General features: G+C 38.4%; 2 protein-coding genes across 4 annotated transcripts; one reads left to right on the top strand and one right to left on the bottom strand.

Annotated features, from left to right (window-relative positions):
* Nucleotides 1-1,428: 1,428 nt before the first annotated feature.
* LOC124300179 (venom serine protease 34-like) lies at nucleotides 1,429-6,023 on the bottom strand. Its single transcript, XM_046753933.1, has 8 exons — nucleotides 5,789-6,023; nucleotides 3,238-3,455; nucleotides 2,865-3,095; nucleotides 2,554-2,752; nucleotides 2,179-2,379; nucleotides 1,916-2,067; nucleotides 1,680-1,836; nucleotides 1,429-1,587 (listed from the first exon to the last, which is right to left on the bottom strand). The coding sequence occupies exons 1-8, from the start codon at nucleotides 5,793-5,795 to the stop codon at nucleotides 1,565-1,567; spliced, it is 1,188 nt and encodes a 395-aa protein (XP_046609889.1). The 5' UTR covers nucleotides 5,796-6,023; the 3' UTR covers nucleotides 1,429-1,564.
* Nucleotides 6,024-6,553: 530 nt separating this feature from the next.
* On the top strand, nucleotides 6,554-11,640 carry LOC124300177 (centrosomal protein of 89 kDa). Of its 3 annotated transcripts, none has more exons than XM_046753925.1 (6): nucleotides 6,554-6,687; nucleotides 9,052-9,331; nucleotides 9,408-10,015; nucleotides 10,098-10,585; nucleotides 10,713-10,965; nucleotides 11,062-11,640. In XM_046753925.1, the coding sequence occupies exons 2-6, from the start codon at nucleotides 9,187-9,189 to the stop codon at nucleotides 11,329-11,331; spliced, it is 1,764 nt and encodes a 587-aa protein (XP_046609881.1). In that variant the 5' UTR covers nucleotides 6,554-6,687; nucleotides 9,052-9,186; the 3' UTR covers nucleotides 11,332-11,640. The 3 variants fall into 3 exon arrangements, with proteins under 3 accessions (XP_046609881.1, XP_046609882.1, XP_046609880.1); XM_046753926.1 differs by lacking the exon at nucleotides 6,554-6,687 and adding an exon at nucleotides 8,445-8,463; XM_046753924.1 differs by lacking the exon at nucleotides 6,554-6,687 and adding an exon at nucleotides 8,474-8,720.
* The last annotated feature ends 4,202 nt before the right edge of the window (nucleotides 11,641-15,842 follow it).

The raw sequence follows: 15,842 nt of genomic DNA on the forward strand, positions 1-15,842 counted from the left end.
ACCAAACTCATAATCGGGCCATGAAACGCAGCTGATAGAATGTACAGCGCGTTTGCGTAAGCATCCAACCGCCCTACGCTGAGTTTTAAACGTCACATCCTCATTCATGGATTCATTAATAATTATACATTGTTTGTCTAATATTCGGGCGCCGTTCACTTTAGCAACAGCCTGTTCTATACGTTCCACACAATTCCGCTTAAAGCCTACTTACGTCAGTGTAATCTCTCCCTAATATCGCAGCAAACGATCACATGCGCAAGAGCCACTCGTAATTGATCAGAGCTTTTCGGATCAAACATGCGGTCTTGTAGTATTGAGCGAACGAGCCGATAGATTGTTGAGAAATAATCGAGATTGCAGAGCTTTCCAATGCACACCGAAGCAGAAGATATATTTCCTCGAGCATTTTTCGCATTCTACGCAGCGGAGGAAAAGGACACGAAGGTTACTTTCGTTTCATCCGATTTATTCTCTGGACGAATCGACTCCGTCGTTTCTTAGTCGTCGGTCGCCGTTTGGAAAACAATAAAACTCAACTTATTGGAGCTAGGATTAATCGTGGAAATTTGTCGTAGTTGCGCCCGACGTTGAATCTCCGTTCAATTACGTCGGGAATTGGTAGCTGAGACACGTTCTCGCAGAAAAGTGGACGGGGTATGAGATTTCACTGTTCAAGAGTTTACGGAAAGATCAGGGATTAGGCCACTCACGTAGACGCTTCGGACTTATGGCTATTTAATAACGTCGAGTTCCATGTATCCGATGTGTCTGCGATAGGGTGAAACGTATAAAACTGAATTACGATTCAATTGATTCATATAGCGAAGTTTCGGGGTCGTCGAAAACAGGGCATAAATACGATTAAAAAATCGTCTGCCTTTGAAAAATTATTACTTTTCATTTAAATGTCGAAAAACTAGACCATTCTCACTGTCGGACTCACCGTACACGTGGAAAAATGTTTTGCTTTGGACGAAAGCTGATTAAAAATCCACATTCCGTAAACACGTCAAGTGTCCTTGACCTCTCTGTCGTAACTTTTTAAGTCTAAGTAGATAAGTCGAATTAAAATTGTCCGGAACGTTGTTTTTACTTCAGTTTTAAGGATGGTTTCGTTTTAAATTCGTATATTTTATTTTTATCATTTTTTCTGTTGCTGAAGCTTCTCTTCCAATTAGCGTGTTCAAGAACATCTCATGCATAATTATCTTGATGAAAATTAGAAGTGCAAACGGTGGAAAATAATTTCCTTCTACAATAGTTCAACTGCCTGGAGAGATAAATTTTTCACATAACGACTCCCAGAGTAAGGATCGAGGTTACGTCATACAAAGATAATAAAAATACCTTTTTCTGATTTTCTTCGGTCACTTGTAGCGACTGGAATTCATCGCAAATTGAAATGGGCAAACTCAGTACCAATGATCATTTATACTACGAATGTTTTATTAAATTATGATTATGTACAAGCGTTTTTTCATACTTCAAATAAGTCATCGACTCTCGTAGCCGAAATTTACGAAGACTTGCAACTAGCTACGTGCAGTTGCGGAACGCCGTTTCACTGAACCCTGCAGTAACCGTCTGAAATACCACAAAGCAGTTGGTTATTCTATTGAATGGGATCCCCAAGATCGACGAGTATGTGGAAGAAAATTATAAATTTATCTTTATACCTGGCGTGTTCGATAAGATCCAGTCCAGGTACGCACCCATACGAGTGTTAACAGCGGGCTTCTTGTCGGCACAAAGTTCTCCGAAACTGATTATTCCAATGAGAAATAATCTCCCATTGTATTCATTTTGCCAGAGAAGAGGTCCGCCACTGTCAAACTGCGAGGGGTAAATTTTTAATCGATGTGCATTAATATTACAAGTCACCGGATGTTGCGCAGCATTCTTCTTATATTACCTGACAAGCGTCTTTTCCCGGTGTATAAGTGCAGATTTGTTTGTTTGTAACCTGTGGAAACGATTGCTGACAACGATTAATCGACGTGACGTTCACCTTGACTTTTTGTAAGACGTCTGATTTCGCTCCGGCAAACTCGAGCGTGCCCCAGCCTGGAAATACAATATCAAAATTGGGGATGAAATTTCGAAGATATGGGACATAAAATTGTAAGAACAGGAACATACGTGAAATTCGGAATCTTAAACAATTCGACGACGTACCTAACATTTCAACCTCATTTCCAACGAACGTCGTCGAGGCGTATGCGAAGGGAAGACACGCTGGACCCACATCCATATTAAAAACAATGGGTTCCAGCGTGAATACTAACGAAATGTCATTTGCGTTAGTATCCACGCTATACGATGGATGAAGAAGTATTTTGGCAACGAGGTGAAGTACCGCTGCCGATGTATCGGTACCTGAACATATTGTACATTTTAACGTAACTCATAATTAGATCAGCAACTTAACTTAAGTCAGAAAAAAGCTTTCGCTGTATCGTTAAGCTTGTCAAGTTGTAAATTTTTAGTTCGACTTTTTTCTCCGTGGTTAAAATCTAATCGTGAGTCTCAGCGGTAAAATTGCATGCCCACCAGTAGAAACGTCATGATCCCCAACCAAAACGGCGGTTTCTTTAGTAGGCATGTTCTGCAAGCAGTGAGCGGCGGATGCAACGACAGTTGGGGAGATAATGGTTGCGCCACAGAAGACGAGTCGCTTATTGACATCGACGATTCCAGCCATCATCGGAAACTCGTTGACAACCGTCGTTGTGCCACCAACGATTCTTGACTGTAGCGAGAAAAATAGCCTCGTTAAGGATCGAAACCTCGTGTTCAGGTCAAGCTTCTAACTCGAATCGGTGAAATTGACGAAAGGATGTGGAAGTCCATAGAATATTTACCTGCTTCTTCCATCCGCAGTTGCAGGTCGGTGAAGAGGCATTGGGCGTCGCTTCGAGGGTGCAGAGAAACCTGCCTCCGCTGGTTCCCTTAAACGCCGTGAAGACGATGTTCATGTTGTTGCCATTGGACGTGGTGTCGAAGGTTCCGACTCCGCAGTAATTGTGCGCATCGGCCAGCTGAAGGTTACCACTTGGGGAGATGGAAAGTCTGTCTCCGGCGCAGTTGTTGGACTGTGTAGGAACAAGTGTTCGAATGGCTTTGAGTGCATTCTGCGCAGTTTTCGATTCATCCATCCGACCGGACGGAACGGGGCTACGATTTACAGCCCTTACGGGCTCGTCGAGGGAGAAATAATTCAGTTTCTGTACTCACGGCTGGCAGGGAAAAGGTCTGACAACTGATCTTGACCTTCGTTGCGCTCTTCGCGTACCACCGACACGAATGTTGGCCAGTGTAAGACTCGGGGTACCCAGGGCTGTAGACGTAGTACGTTTTCCCGGGTGAAATGACTTGGTAGTAATCACAACCCGCGTCTATGGCCCAGGTCTTCGTCGACCAGCCAACTACGAGAGCTACCAGTGCCAAGTATTCTGTAAAGCGAATCGAGCGACGTTGGTTAGTCTGCGTGACCAACGAAAATATGCTTGAAAATTCAAACCAGCTGTACCGTACGACTCAATCAGTCAATCATAACTGGCAACCGCAACCCGATTGGTAAGATTGAGCAAGGAAAAATCCGCAAGAGTTTCTTAAAAATAAGCCCTTCTGTTCCGCGTCTGTGTGAGCTTTTTATTGGTCCAAGATAAATGACCAAGCGTCGTTTGTTTCACGTCATGCGTAACTCGAGGCGAAAATTGTCTTTATTTTGCTCATTTATCGACTTCTTTTACGTGCAGGCACGACTTTGCTGGTGTCGCAAATAGGATTTACATGCGAGGACGCGAGTAATTCTCTCCGTCGAACTTACTACCATGATAAGAGAGCGGTTCGTGTTTGTAATCGCAAACACCGATTTCTAACTATTTGTGTAACGTAGACGTAGAGCAAATATATTTAGTGCGTCTGCCTTGCAAAATTGTGCAGTTCTTAACAAAGTCTGATTGTTGTCAGTTGACTCGAATAACAATAGTTATCTGATCGTACTGTTGTGCGATGTACAGGTGTGGAGTAACGCTCTGTGCCTGCAGGTGTAGGCACGAATACATTTTCATAATTCTTCTCAGTGGCATGTAACGTGTGCTGCGTATACTAATCAAACAAAATACCGCTCATCGTTGGCATTGGACTGAAGACGTAGTGTAAATGATTATTACAGTTTTTATAGTGCGTATATAGAACTGTAAACGATAACGCTCTGAGGTCAATGAAGATCTAGACCAATCTTCGAGATCAACTCATTATGATGGGGCAAAAATTCGTACTGAAATTTTTACAACTTCACATTGAGCAATATTTGATTTGTTATAGTTACTAAAAAACATTGTTAAAATTGATGTCGTTGTGATAACGGTTTGAGGATTATTGGAATTACAAGAAAATGTTACGCTAGCAGCCATAATCAAAAATAATAGTAATGCGTACTAAATTTTGACTCGCACATTCACAAACTCATTTTCCTTTTGTACTCTGAGCTGTATTTTTCAATGATGGTAAAAAATGTTAATAGTTAAATACTACTACGTAGTAACTACGACTCGAAAATTCTCTCGGTGCTTGTTCGAATTAGTATGTCAGATAAGAAAATAGCACAGATAAAGCAATGGTGCGTGTATAATTCGCCGGGCGAAATTCTAGTTGTACAACCGATTCTTGGTTCGTCGTAGTTGTAAAAATCAACGCGGTAATATACTATCCGTGCATCACGATCGAGAGTTCAATTGAATTCACACCTGAGCAATTATCACATTTTCATACCCCAACACCGCACAACTACCTACAGGTACTCTTTTTTCCTAACAGCTATTTATTTCCGGCACTCCCTCCCTGAGGAAGTAGTAACGTCATCTTCACTTTCGATCCTAAAAGTCCGACTACGAAATTATCTCTTTTCCTTAGACGGAATCATGGCTTAGACATTTTTGACATGTTGACTTAGACATGTTGGATTAATCATTATTCTGTTTTTCTCATAATATCAGTATCATTTAAGTATTTTGTATTATTAGTACAAATTACTCACTATTTCTCATTTAAATATTCAGATCTTTATTTCTAATGCATTTTTATTTTTATTATTATGTTACTTATTTTATATTATTTTTTCTTATTCTCTTATATTTCTTTTCTACTTATTATTCTAAACCTAATTACCGACTTATTTCTAGTTATTCCATAGCTTTGTAATTTGCCTCAGGGTGCTACCAAGGCATAATAAACTGAACAATCAATCAATCAATCAATCATTTGACGTTCGAAAAAATTTTACGTGTACACTTACCGATATTAAGCTGGACTATAAGATTAAACTATCGCCCTCAAACTATCGATATAAAAATGATGCAAAGTTTGTGCAATGTATTATTTTCGACTGTTAATTAAAATCGAAAAATGCAACACAAAAAAGGAACATAACATTCAAGAGACCCGTGGCAGCTTCTCCATTGTCATGCGAAACGTCTATAAAAGATATCGTGAGTGAAAATGATGGACTCGACAGTATTTAACGCGAATAGTACGAGCATAATCTAGAGAATTAAATTTTACCAATCATTGTATTCCAATGAGATCATACCTAAAACGCATTCTATCTCCGTCATAGAAAATTTTAGCTCAACATAGAACTTGTTAAACAAGTGTGTTTTAAAAAATATTTCTTCGATTGAAGAATACTACACGATTAAGGTATTACTCTAAATTAACGCGAAATTCAAACGACCATATAATTATTTGGACAGATTAAACCAGCTGTCATTAAATTACTCACTTGTCATCGTACAAGATTGTGGCACTTTACGCGACTGTCGCGGTTTTAAATACCGTGGTCGTTCTTATAGCCCAACAGCAGCACACGCCGGTAACTCGCGAACTGAAAGCACTGATAACACTTGTGCATATGAAAGCTCTATGTTTTCATACTAAAGAGACCTCCAAAATACTGCAAATACCGCTTGGATATAAAGAAAATGTTTAGACGCCTAAAAACTAAAGCGTAAAAAAATCTGATGACTCCCCGATGGTCACTGCACGCGATTTATACAGTCAGCTTTCAGGGCGCTGAATCAACATTCGTAGAGGCACGATAGACGAGCGCTTATCTTATGGTGCCACAACAACCAAACCAGCCGGTGTCATTGGCACCTTGGTGAAAACTTTGGATGTTTGTTTGATATTAAGAATATTTACCCGTTTGAAATCAATTTTAGGGAAACACGAAGTCGCAAGTATTGTAAGCTTCGTATTTTTCTCTCGATTTATCGAGAATCTTTAACTTCCACAATTCATCAATTATTGTGTCAACCTTAAACAACGAAGGTAAAACAATTTTCCAGCCAAATCTACGGTTAAGGACAAGGAATGTCACCTTGACGATTAATTATTTTCGAACTCGGTAACTGGGTCATCGAATACGTATAATCATAATTATGAGTTTGCAAACATTTCATGATATTCAAATGCAGTAGCTGCGTTTTCCGAAGTTTGTTTATGCCACTTCAAGCAAATTGTTGTGTTACAGAAGTGTGTAACATATAGCGAGGTAAATTCCAAGTTGGAAATGTAATTATCCAGATAGGTTGCCCACAATAACAAGAGCGTGAAGTGCATTGAAAATGATAAACTTCCTCTAATCACGCGAAATTTCAACATTACCGAACCCTTACCAAGGTATGTACGTATTTCGATTCTATCCAAACCGTATCCTGTTTGACGACGAATACTTATTAAATTTGCATATTCGGCTGATAAGGAAATTAGGATATCGTGATAATTTTACAACGCGACACAATAAATTATAGTTTATATGCTCACTTGCGTATAAGTTATCTTTTCTGGAAATGCGCTATTCGTGAAACAACTAATGAACAGACATCGCATCGACTTTTGAATTTCACGTTTTAACCATAACTCCATGTCATCTCCTCGGATAGAAAATATTCCTCAACGATAAGTGCGGAATAACAGCTGCCCATTGTACATTATTTTAAGCATTAATTAGAATAAGAAATTTTGCGCAAATATTCGTGGGTACCCAGCTGGTTTAAACAGCTGGCTAATCGTGTAATTAGTAATTACATGATTAGCCAGCCTCATACATCGGGCGGCTCGCAAAATTCCAGGTCAAATTGAAACTAATCAGGATTATTATAGTCCATAGACAACGTTATCTTGACGAACAACGTAATGTACATCGAGAATTACTAAGTACAAAGTAACACTTTGAAAGGCTGCAGCTTTTCAAACTTGGAAAAATATAAACAGCTTATCTCGTACCAGGAAGTATAACAGAGATAATTACTATGAATAATTCACAATTTCTTTCACGATATTGTACATAGTAGATATTTTATTTGCATGACTATCAAACGTTTCGAAACACGTGACTGATAAAATTAAATCAAGTAGGTTAACGTTTCGAGAGTTCAACGGTTTTTTTTTTGTATATTGCGCTGTAGTTGTGATATTATATTGAAATCGAGCTGGCACGGTCCATGAGATATTCGCGGGTCAATTGTAGATACGAAACGACTGAATATAATTGACGAGCATGTTACAGGATATTTTTTTCCGTAACTCCAAATTGATAACAATTACTTGCATGTATCTTGAAAAATGATTATTCTGTGAATCTACACATTAAGCTATCAGAGCATGCCGCTTCTGTAAGCCAATTATATAATAGGATTGGTAAAAAATAAGAAATCAAGAGGATGCTGTAGTCAGTATTCACCGATAGAGTAAAATTTCACTCTTTTTCATCATTATCGAAGCCTACGCAGCGATGATGTGAAAATGCCGCTGTCAACCCAGTTCAACATATAATTCCGAACAAAAATATCCAAAAACTTTTTTGTGCAGTGCGAGATTAAAGCCAGGAAATATATTTCTACAATCAGTGGTCAATCAATCAATGACAAGAGTACATTTCCTGGTCATCTTTTGGCAGCAAAGCAAAAAAAAATTTTTTGGATATTCAGACTCTGTATTGCATATAGAATTGCGCTGACTTGTGACATTTTCACATCATCGCTGCGTAGGCTTTAATAATACTGAAAGATAATGATATTTCACTCGGTCGGTAAAGACTGACTATAGCATCCTGTAATAACAGCTACAGACCTAATTTTGGCTGCATAAAAAATAGAGATAAGAAATCAATGAAAGAATGCATCCTTTGTATTTATATCAGCCCACTTGTTAATACTAGATATTTGAAAAGTTTGCCTTCTAACCATGGTATGTAGATGGTGCCGCCGCCCTGGTGTTTGAAACCTAAAATAACAAACCGAAAGCTAAACTTTCATTGTAGTGACGGATAAAATGCGGTGGTATCATTGGCAGAAGATATTACCCCGAGCCCCTCTATGCGATAATACATTATCTGTGGCCAATGGTAATGGCGCACTCACTAGTCGCTGTAATGTAATCCAGCCTTAAGCCCAAGTGAGTTAAATCAAAGAGTTAAATATCGTTGCTCGAGAGCGACGCGGTGTTTAAAGTATTTTTGATCGACAAACGTATCGTCGTAGCCTTTGTTGTGAAGTTTCAGCGTTACAAAAGAAGGCCCAATTACTTTCGAAGAATACATTTTTCCCACTCTGTACGAAAGCTTTTTTCTTCATGATTGTGCCATGTCATATTTCTATGGAGCACCTGTCACAAATTTTGATAACTGCCACGAAAAACGTTCTGGACGAAAGGTACAATTCGGCAGTTTTCATTTAGTTGTCATCGGAATGAAACTAGATAAGAATTTAAATACGATTGCTTTATGCTGGAAATAACCACATTGTTAATTTTTTTTTTAGCAATACGTTCAGTTTGTCATAAATTAGATAGAAAACAAGCTTGTTGTATTAGGTTCAGTTAGGTTAGGTATTCGAATTCCGTAATTCTTATGTTCACTGTTTTACGATCTTCCTAAAGACGTTGAGAAGTACATTTAATGTAGAAAATAGTATTCAGATTAGAAAATTTCAGCCTCATTTCACCTGATTAATTTATGTATTTTATTCTGCATTGCTCTCACAGCATAATAAACACAGATCTTTGGCACCTGATGGCACAGATCTAGAACCAGTTCACAGATCCAGACACCGCCACAAACACGTATCTAGATCCAGACACGCTCCAAAGCTTAAACTCTCACCTAATGACACACAGGATATGAATCCTGAAAATGAAAATGCCTCAACATCAAAAAGTAGGAGTAAGCGCCATCTCCAAAAAGATATACAGCGCCTACTCGAAGAAAATGAAAAATTGGCATCTAGATTGGAATCATCTGCTGGAGATTCCGGTATACAACAAAGTGAGAAGCTTTTTTCACTCTGGTGTTCACCTTATTCTTTCATTGCAATCAAAATTTGGTTATTTTTATTTCTCAGGTACGGCTAAGGATCTGAGAGATAAGGAAGCACTGATAATCAAATTACAGAACAAAAATGAAAAGATGCAGATTGCTTGCAAAGATATTAACACAGAGAATATAAAGCTCAAAGAACTTTTAAATCAGCGAGAAACTGATTACAGAAAACTGCATATACATCACGAGGAGTTGACACAGTTTGCTCAGGGGATAGAAGAGGAGAAAAATCATCTCTTGATTGTCACTCAAAAGTTGAAAGCAGACAAATTACAACTCACAGAAGACTTGGGCTTGCTGAAAAATTTAATCTATAAGCTTAATGTGGAAATTGAGAGGTATCAAGACAAGTTAAGGCAAGAGGATCGTAACGGCTTGCAACAAATTGACACTGGCACTGCTTGTGAAGTTGATACAACGAATGATACTAACAAAATGTTAGAATCATGGGGTCGAGTCAATATTCATGCTCTGGGCCCGTTGCTCGATGCTTACCAGGAAAATCTGTCGGAAAAAGATGATCTTATAAAAAAATATGGCAAAGAAATCGAAGAGTTTAGTGGAAGATGTAAAGACATAGTTGCCGAAAATGAAATGTTGCACAAAGAAATAAAAGACCTAATGTCAAAGGTATTGTTGTCACAGTAAGATCATTCGTTATCTTTATTTTTCATTGACTTTCATCTTACTATTTTACATAACTTTATTACAGCTGAAGAGTAAAACAGAAGAAATCGAAGAACTCACTCGAGACGCAACAGTGGTAAAGGAACAAAATGATCTTCTGATTAAGCAGGTCTCATTGCTTAAGCAGAAGCTAGTGGAGATACACGCTGTATACGAAAAAAAGGTTGAGTCTATGTCGCGCGATAATGAAAAAATACACAATGATTTTCTGGCCTGCAAATCAGAGCTCAGTAATATTCAAGGGAAATACGAAATTCTTAACGAAGGTTACGAGAAATTGAAGCACAATAACGAACGAACGATGCCAGTTTCTGTGCACATGGCAGCAATTGATGAGTGTAAGCATTTATTTGAGGAATTGAAGAGTCAGTATGAGTTGGAAAAACAAAAGCTTCTCAACAAAATAAAATATCTGGAGGAAACTCAACCTGAAAATGAGAGACAGCTGATAATGGTCACTGCAGAAAGGGAACAGCTTAAAACCACAGTCAAGTGTTTGGAAAAAAATTTAAAGTAAGTTGTGTATTTTTTTCGATTATTTATTTGATCATGTTCTGGTAGTGTGAGCATCTCGATGGATAATATTCGACGTCAATTCTTAATTGTCACGTATTCTGTAATCATGAATTTTCACCTGTAGACGGACTCAACATAAGTTAGAACATCTGCAGAATTCTATATATTCTATCCAAGTGTCCCGGGACTCGCTAAAGCGGCAATTAAACAAGACAGCTGGATACTGTGAGGAGTTAGCAGCTGAACAGGAGAGATTGGTCAAAGAGAACCGAGAGCTATCAGTTGTACTGCAAGAAAGAGAAAAAGAAAACGAGAATTATCAGTATCTTGGTGACAGTATCGTCAATCGAATGGGAAATTTAAAAAATCAAATAAAGGTAAGCTCAAGAATCTGAGATCACATTCCAAACCATCCATAAATGTTTTTAGTGTAAAACAACATTTTACTTGATTTATTACGCTCAAATTTTCAGAGTGTACAGGCGGGAGCAAAGGAACAACTGAAGACTGTAGAGAAGCATATAAAAAGTCAGGAAATCGGTGCGGATAAAATGAAAACGGAATATCAGCGCGAATTGGAACGCCTTAAGCAATTACTGAGGCAAAAAGAAGATCTGATCGGTAAACTTCAAAGAGAAAAATACGCGACGCAAGATAATTTGGAGCTCGTCTGGCGTGCTGCTACCAGCGGAGATAAAAAAGTGAAAGATGTGTTAAAGAATACGAAAATATATAATATTTGAAACACAGGGTAAAATTTCGCGGTAGGCGAAATACCAGAATGTGTATTAATCCCATGAAAGGTACATAGAAGTGAATTCTACTAAGTTTAGCAGCTTTCAAAGCTATGCAAGTCGCTCGCCCTTAGTCTCGGACTGATATAATCGCCAGTTCAGTTAGCTGCAATGCAAAATGAATGAAATGCACGAACACAGGCTAGTGAGTAGCTTGAATTACAAAGTACAGGTTTTCTCAAACGTCAAACGTCAGAGATACCGAAACATTGCGGAAAAAATTGAGGATCATATCAAATGTTATTTCAAGTTGGGACATTCAATTCATTTAAGAAAATTACCATTAGCAAAACGAAATATTTACTCTGCGAGGGATTGCAAGCTTGCAGCTTGAAATTAGTGATCTGTAGGTCGGATAATGTGACGTTTCACAAAAAAGAAACTGATTAATTCATACTACCTATTTTAAGCACGTCGCTCAATCACGCAAATAGATATGTATATTGCATCTGGCAAAGCGCAGGTCGCTCAGTGTGAAAAATTTGTACGGAAATCTGTGGAATAGCATACAAATTAACTATTCATCACGACGAAGGTTTATAAAAAATTGGTCACTGAAATTTTCATTGATAACAATCGAAATCAATTAACGATTTTTCGGTGACGTATCGTATTTAACATGAATCAATTCGAATAAATTGAAATTTGATCTCTAATATTGAAATATGCGCAACGTTTGCCGCCAACAGACGGTTACGTGGGAGTATTTAAGTGATTCTTCTAGTCGTAGTTACACGTATACAATGAAATATCTAGTCATTCCATCATATTTGCAATATTTATATTCATATTTATAATATACAATTTTTAATCACGAGAAAATTTGTTTCTTCGTCAGTTTGTTGACCCAACCTGCAAGTATCAGATAAATAAAAACAGAGCAAAAATCAATTCAAAAATCACCACAGCATAGATTTTGTCGTCAAGATATTTCGCAAGTGATGCCTGGACAGTGTTATCATGCAGCAGATCCTTACTGATTGTAATGTGACAGGAGGCAATCATTTGAAATGGACTTAACATGTCGGATGTATACATACGGTGTCAGCTACCTTATTTTAGTCGTGACATCAACCAATAATAAGTGGTAGCGAAGGTTGTTAAGGCATATTGCCGAGAGGACACAATAATAGTTTTAAAAGCTGAAAGCGCCTTTTATAGCTATGATCTCACACCTTCCGTTGATTTACACAACAAGTAGAGGATTACATTTCAATGATTTTACGTCAGATTACCTGGAAGTTCTCGCGTAGTTTTCGAATATATGAATAAGAAACAGTCGTTCCGTTAGATCTGGAACTCCGATTTCGCATTCAATAGCCGCCAGCGAAATCAGACGGTCATAAAATCATTTTTATTATAATCGTTATTTTAACACCGAGTTCATTTACATACATACGTACATACGCGTGTACCTACAGCGTTACGCAATAGGAATTCGTCTTGTCATTCGGTACGATAAACATATAGCTACTCTTAATGCATCTACAGATTTACTCATTTTTCTTCCTTCATAATCTCTGAATATATATTCCGCAAGATTCTGTAAATATGGAAAACATCTCACGAAGCTAAAAACTTGACGGATCAGGGTTCAAGTGTACATCCGTCGTGCTCATCGATTCGTTTCGCAATATACCGTGACGAATTTTTAAACTAGTAGAAAACGATCTACCTTTCGAATACATCAGTATCGACGGAATGCCGGGTAGAATATCAGACCCTTGACGTGATCACCTTGATGTTTAACAACTTCCTCAAAAACTCGTGCGGCGGCCACATTGAAATTTAACATGCACCAATAATGTCATATTTGATTGTAAATTTCGGGTTTCATCGTATTTTCTACGCTATATTGAATCAATGTAACCGTATAAGAGCCTGGCAGCTTGCACGAAAGTTTCTGTGCTGTGATATTCGTATGATTCATCTAAAACGAACAGCTGATTATTTTTTCGACGCCATGCTGCTTTTCGTACATCTTGTAACTTCTTCGATAAAATTGTTGAAAACTTTTTTATCGTATAGAGTGGATAAGGGAAATCGTTCTCAGAGTACGATTAGTTTTTGCTATCGAGCTGAATACATGAAAACAATTAAGATTCGCCAAATTATCACATTCTCATTTCGTGTGCTCTGGGTGAAATTTCTACTCATATTATCAAAAGAATCATCGAGATTCCCTATATTTTCGAACAGCAGCTTTGCATCAGTAAGAAACGATAAATCGCAGCGCGCTATTCTCGCGTGTTGCAATGCTTTGCGTGTTCGTAGCGTTTATAGGTACATTTAATCTTAACAAAACGTTCGGTGTTATTCTATTTACAAAACGCCGGCAGTCTTTCCAAGTATCAAAAATATTTTCATATAATTCTCACTGATGCCTTATAAATTACCCCATGGCGGAAAAAAAAAATTTTAATCGTCCCGAGGTTTCGAGAAAGAGGAAAATTCTGAATAAGTCAGTGCTCGCTCTTGACGCTCGAAACAGCTTTTATAATATACCAGGGATTGCGAGGATGTCGAGTAGGCAAACTATTCATAAAAGTCATTGATGTTTCTGCATTCTCATTGTATATGTATACCTTTGTTAGTATAGTAGGTATATAATATCTAGATGTATACAGAATCTTACGCTAGATCGTATTTCGTCGAGATTAGATTGAGCCGTAACCTTTTAGGAGTACAACAGTACAAATACGTCTAAGCAAACGTATCGACCAAGTAATCGTAATCTTGAAAGAAAAAAAGAAAAACAAAAAAAAAAAAGACGATCGCACGAGGCGGGACGAAGTTACGCGGCCGGTAAGTCTCGTATCGAATTTTAAGTTGCGTTAACGCAGCTGGCTACGAGCTTCGTGAAAGTCCGGAAGAGGTCGGATGATCGTCTTTCGACGTGTAGAGCCAAAATGCCGTCTGCTAGGCGCGTCGTCTGTCGAACTGCTGAGGTAACCGGGTCGTATTTCTGACGTAAAACTCGCTGTGATAACTGACAAAGAATTTGCGAATTGAAAAATAGTGCTCGGGGTTCAATTCTGTGTCGACCAACCCTGGTTGGAGCCAAATAACGGATAACTGTGACCGGATACGTGCGAGTGTTCAACCGGTAGACATTGATTTTTACTCTTTTGGCTTTCCGCCGTCAGATGATCAAGCGACGAAACGTCATCGTACAGTTCTGACTCTATTTACAACCCGAGTAATCGTCTCTAGAATCTTATTTTCGACGATAACCCTGGACTACTGCCACTGACACGGATAGTCGATAGAGACTCTTCTAGAAATTCTACTTCTTTCAAATGTAATTCATTTCTTTTAGAGAATATATCAGACGTCGTTCTGTGACGACAAATTTGTATGAATAATTAAATTCTGTTCGACTGTTTTTGTTTTTCTTACTCTTGCCGTATCGATACAACAGCAACATCATCATCACTGACCGAAATTGTTTGACATATTTTTTTTTTGTCGTTGGTGTAATCGTGTTTCAGCTGAGTGGAAGATTACGTTGACTCGTACACAACTGAGTAAATTTTAATTTGATCAATACAAAGTCGAGTATTTCGAGCGAAAAAGAGTGAAATAAAAGACAGCAGTTCACACAGTAGTAATTATGTCGCTCTAAGCCGCTCCGACGTTAGATAACATCGCCTCGCGTTATATACGCTTATACAGGTTCCCTCACATTACGTAATTTTCGAGTTGCATGCAAGGTGCAGTTCACGGAAGACAAGATATCGCGTATATCCTTGTTCGGACTACGACCGTTCTCTCACCCCTTTCCATTCGAGAAGCTGAAAGTGGAAAAAAACTCCTGTATTAAACCCGTGATTCACCGAGAACGTCACGATCAGGAGTGAATCACGCGATTGAAATTATATCCGCGTCTAACTGCGCGACGCTGACAGTTTTAAAATTCTTTACTATTATTATTATTATTATTATTATTATAATCATTATTCATCTTGATTTTTGTTACTCTTGTAATATCTTGTAACGAACTGCACGTTCCGCGAATGACGTCCGCAGAGCCGTTGAGAAGTTTCAAACAACTCCGAGGGTTCGTTAACCTCGTGTAGTAGCAATTGTCAAAAGCCCCGCTGCAATCTATCTCTTTAGGTTAAATACAGATTTGTCCGTTGCGGAAACGGGTCAGTCGGTGCGCAGGTTCGGCAACAAAGCGTTGATTGAACGAATCATTCCGTAGTACGTATCTACGTGGGTGTAACAACGCTAGCTAAAAATAACAACAACAATTCGTATAATCTACAATGAAAAATTCATCGGTTTCGTAATTTCTTTCACAAATCATACGCTTCCGAAAGTCTACCAACAACTTCCGGTTTCGCGTAGAAACTGACAATGAAACGCGGTGTCACTCTATACGAATTATGAGCTACATGGCGCACGGCAGAGAAACAATTGCACAGCGCTATTACGCGTCATTTGTTTATCCGCAG

The sequence above is a fragment of the Neodiprion virginianus genome, chromosome 3, assembly GCF_021901495.1.
Source record: "Neodiprion virginianus isolate iyNeoVirg1 chromosome 3, iyNeoVirg1.1, whole genome shotgun sequence".
Lineage (NCBI taxonomy): Eukaryota > Metazoa > Arthropoda > Insecta > Hymenoptera > Diprionidae > Neodiprion > Neodiprion virginianus.

Coding starts and splice junctions, on each gene's coding strand:
- LOC124300179 (XM_046753933.1), bottom strand. Junction 2,380..2,553: donor GGATCATGACGTTTCTACTG/GTGGGCATGCAA, acceptor CAATATGTTCAG/GTACCGATACATCGGCAGCG. Junction 1,588..1,679: donor GATCTTATCGAACACGCCAG/GTATAAAGATAA, acceptor GTGGTATTTCAG/ACGGTTACTGCAGGGTTCAG.
- LOC124300177 (XM_046753924.1), top strand. CDS start 8,652: ATGTCATATTTCTATGGAGCACCTGTCACAAATTTTGATAACTGCCAC. Junction 8,721..9,051: donor AAAAACGTTCTGGACGAAAG/GTACAATTCGGC, acceptor TTGCTCTCACAG/CATAATAAACACAGATCTTT. Junction 10,586..10,712: donor TGTTTGGAAAAAAATTTAAA/GTAAGTTGTGTA, acceptor TTTCACCTGTAG/ACGGACTCAACATAAGTTAG.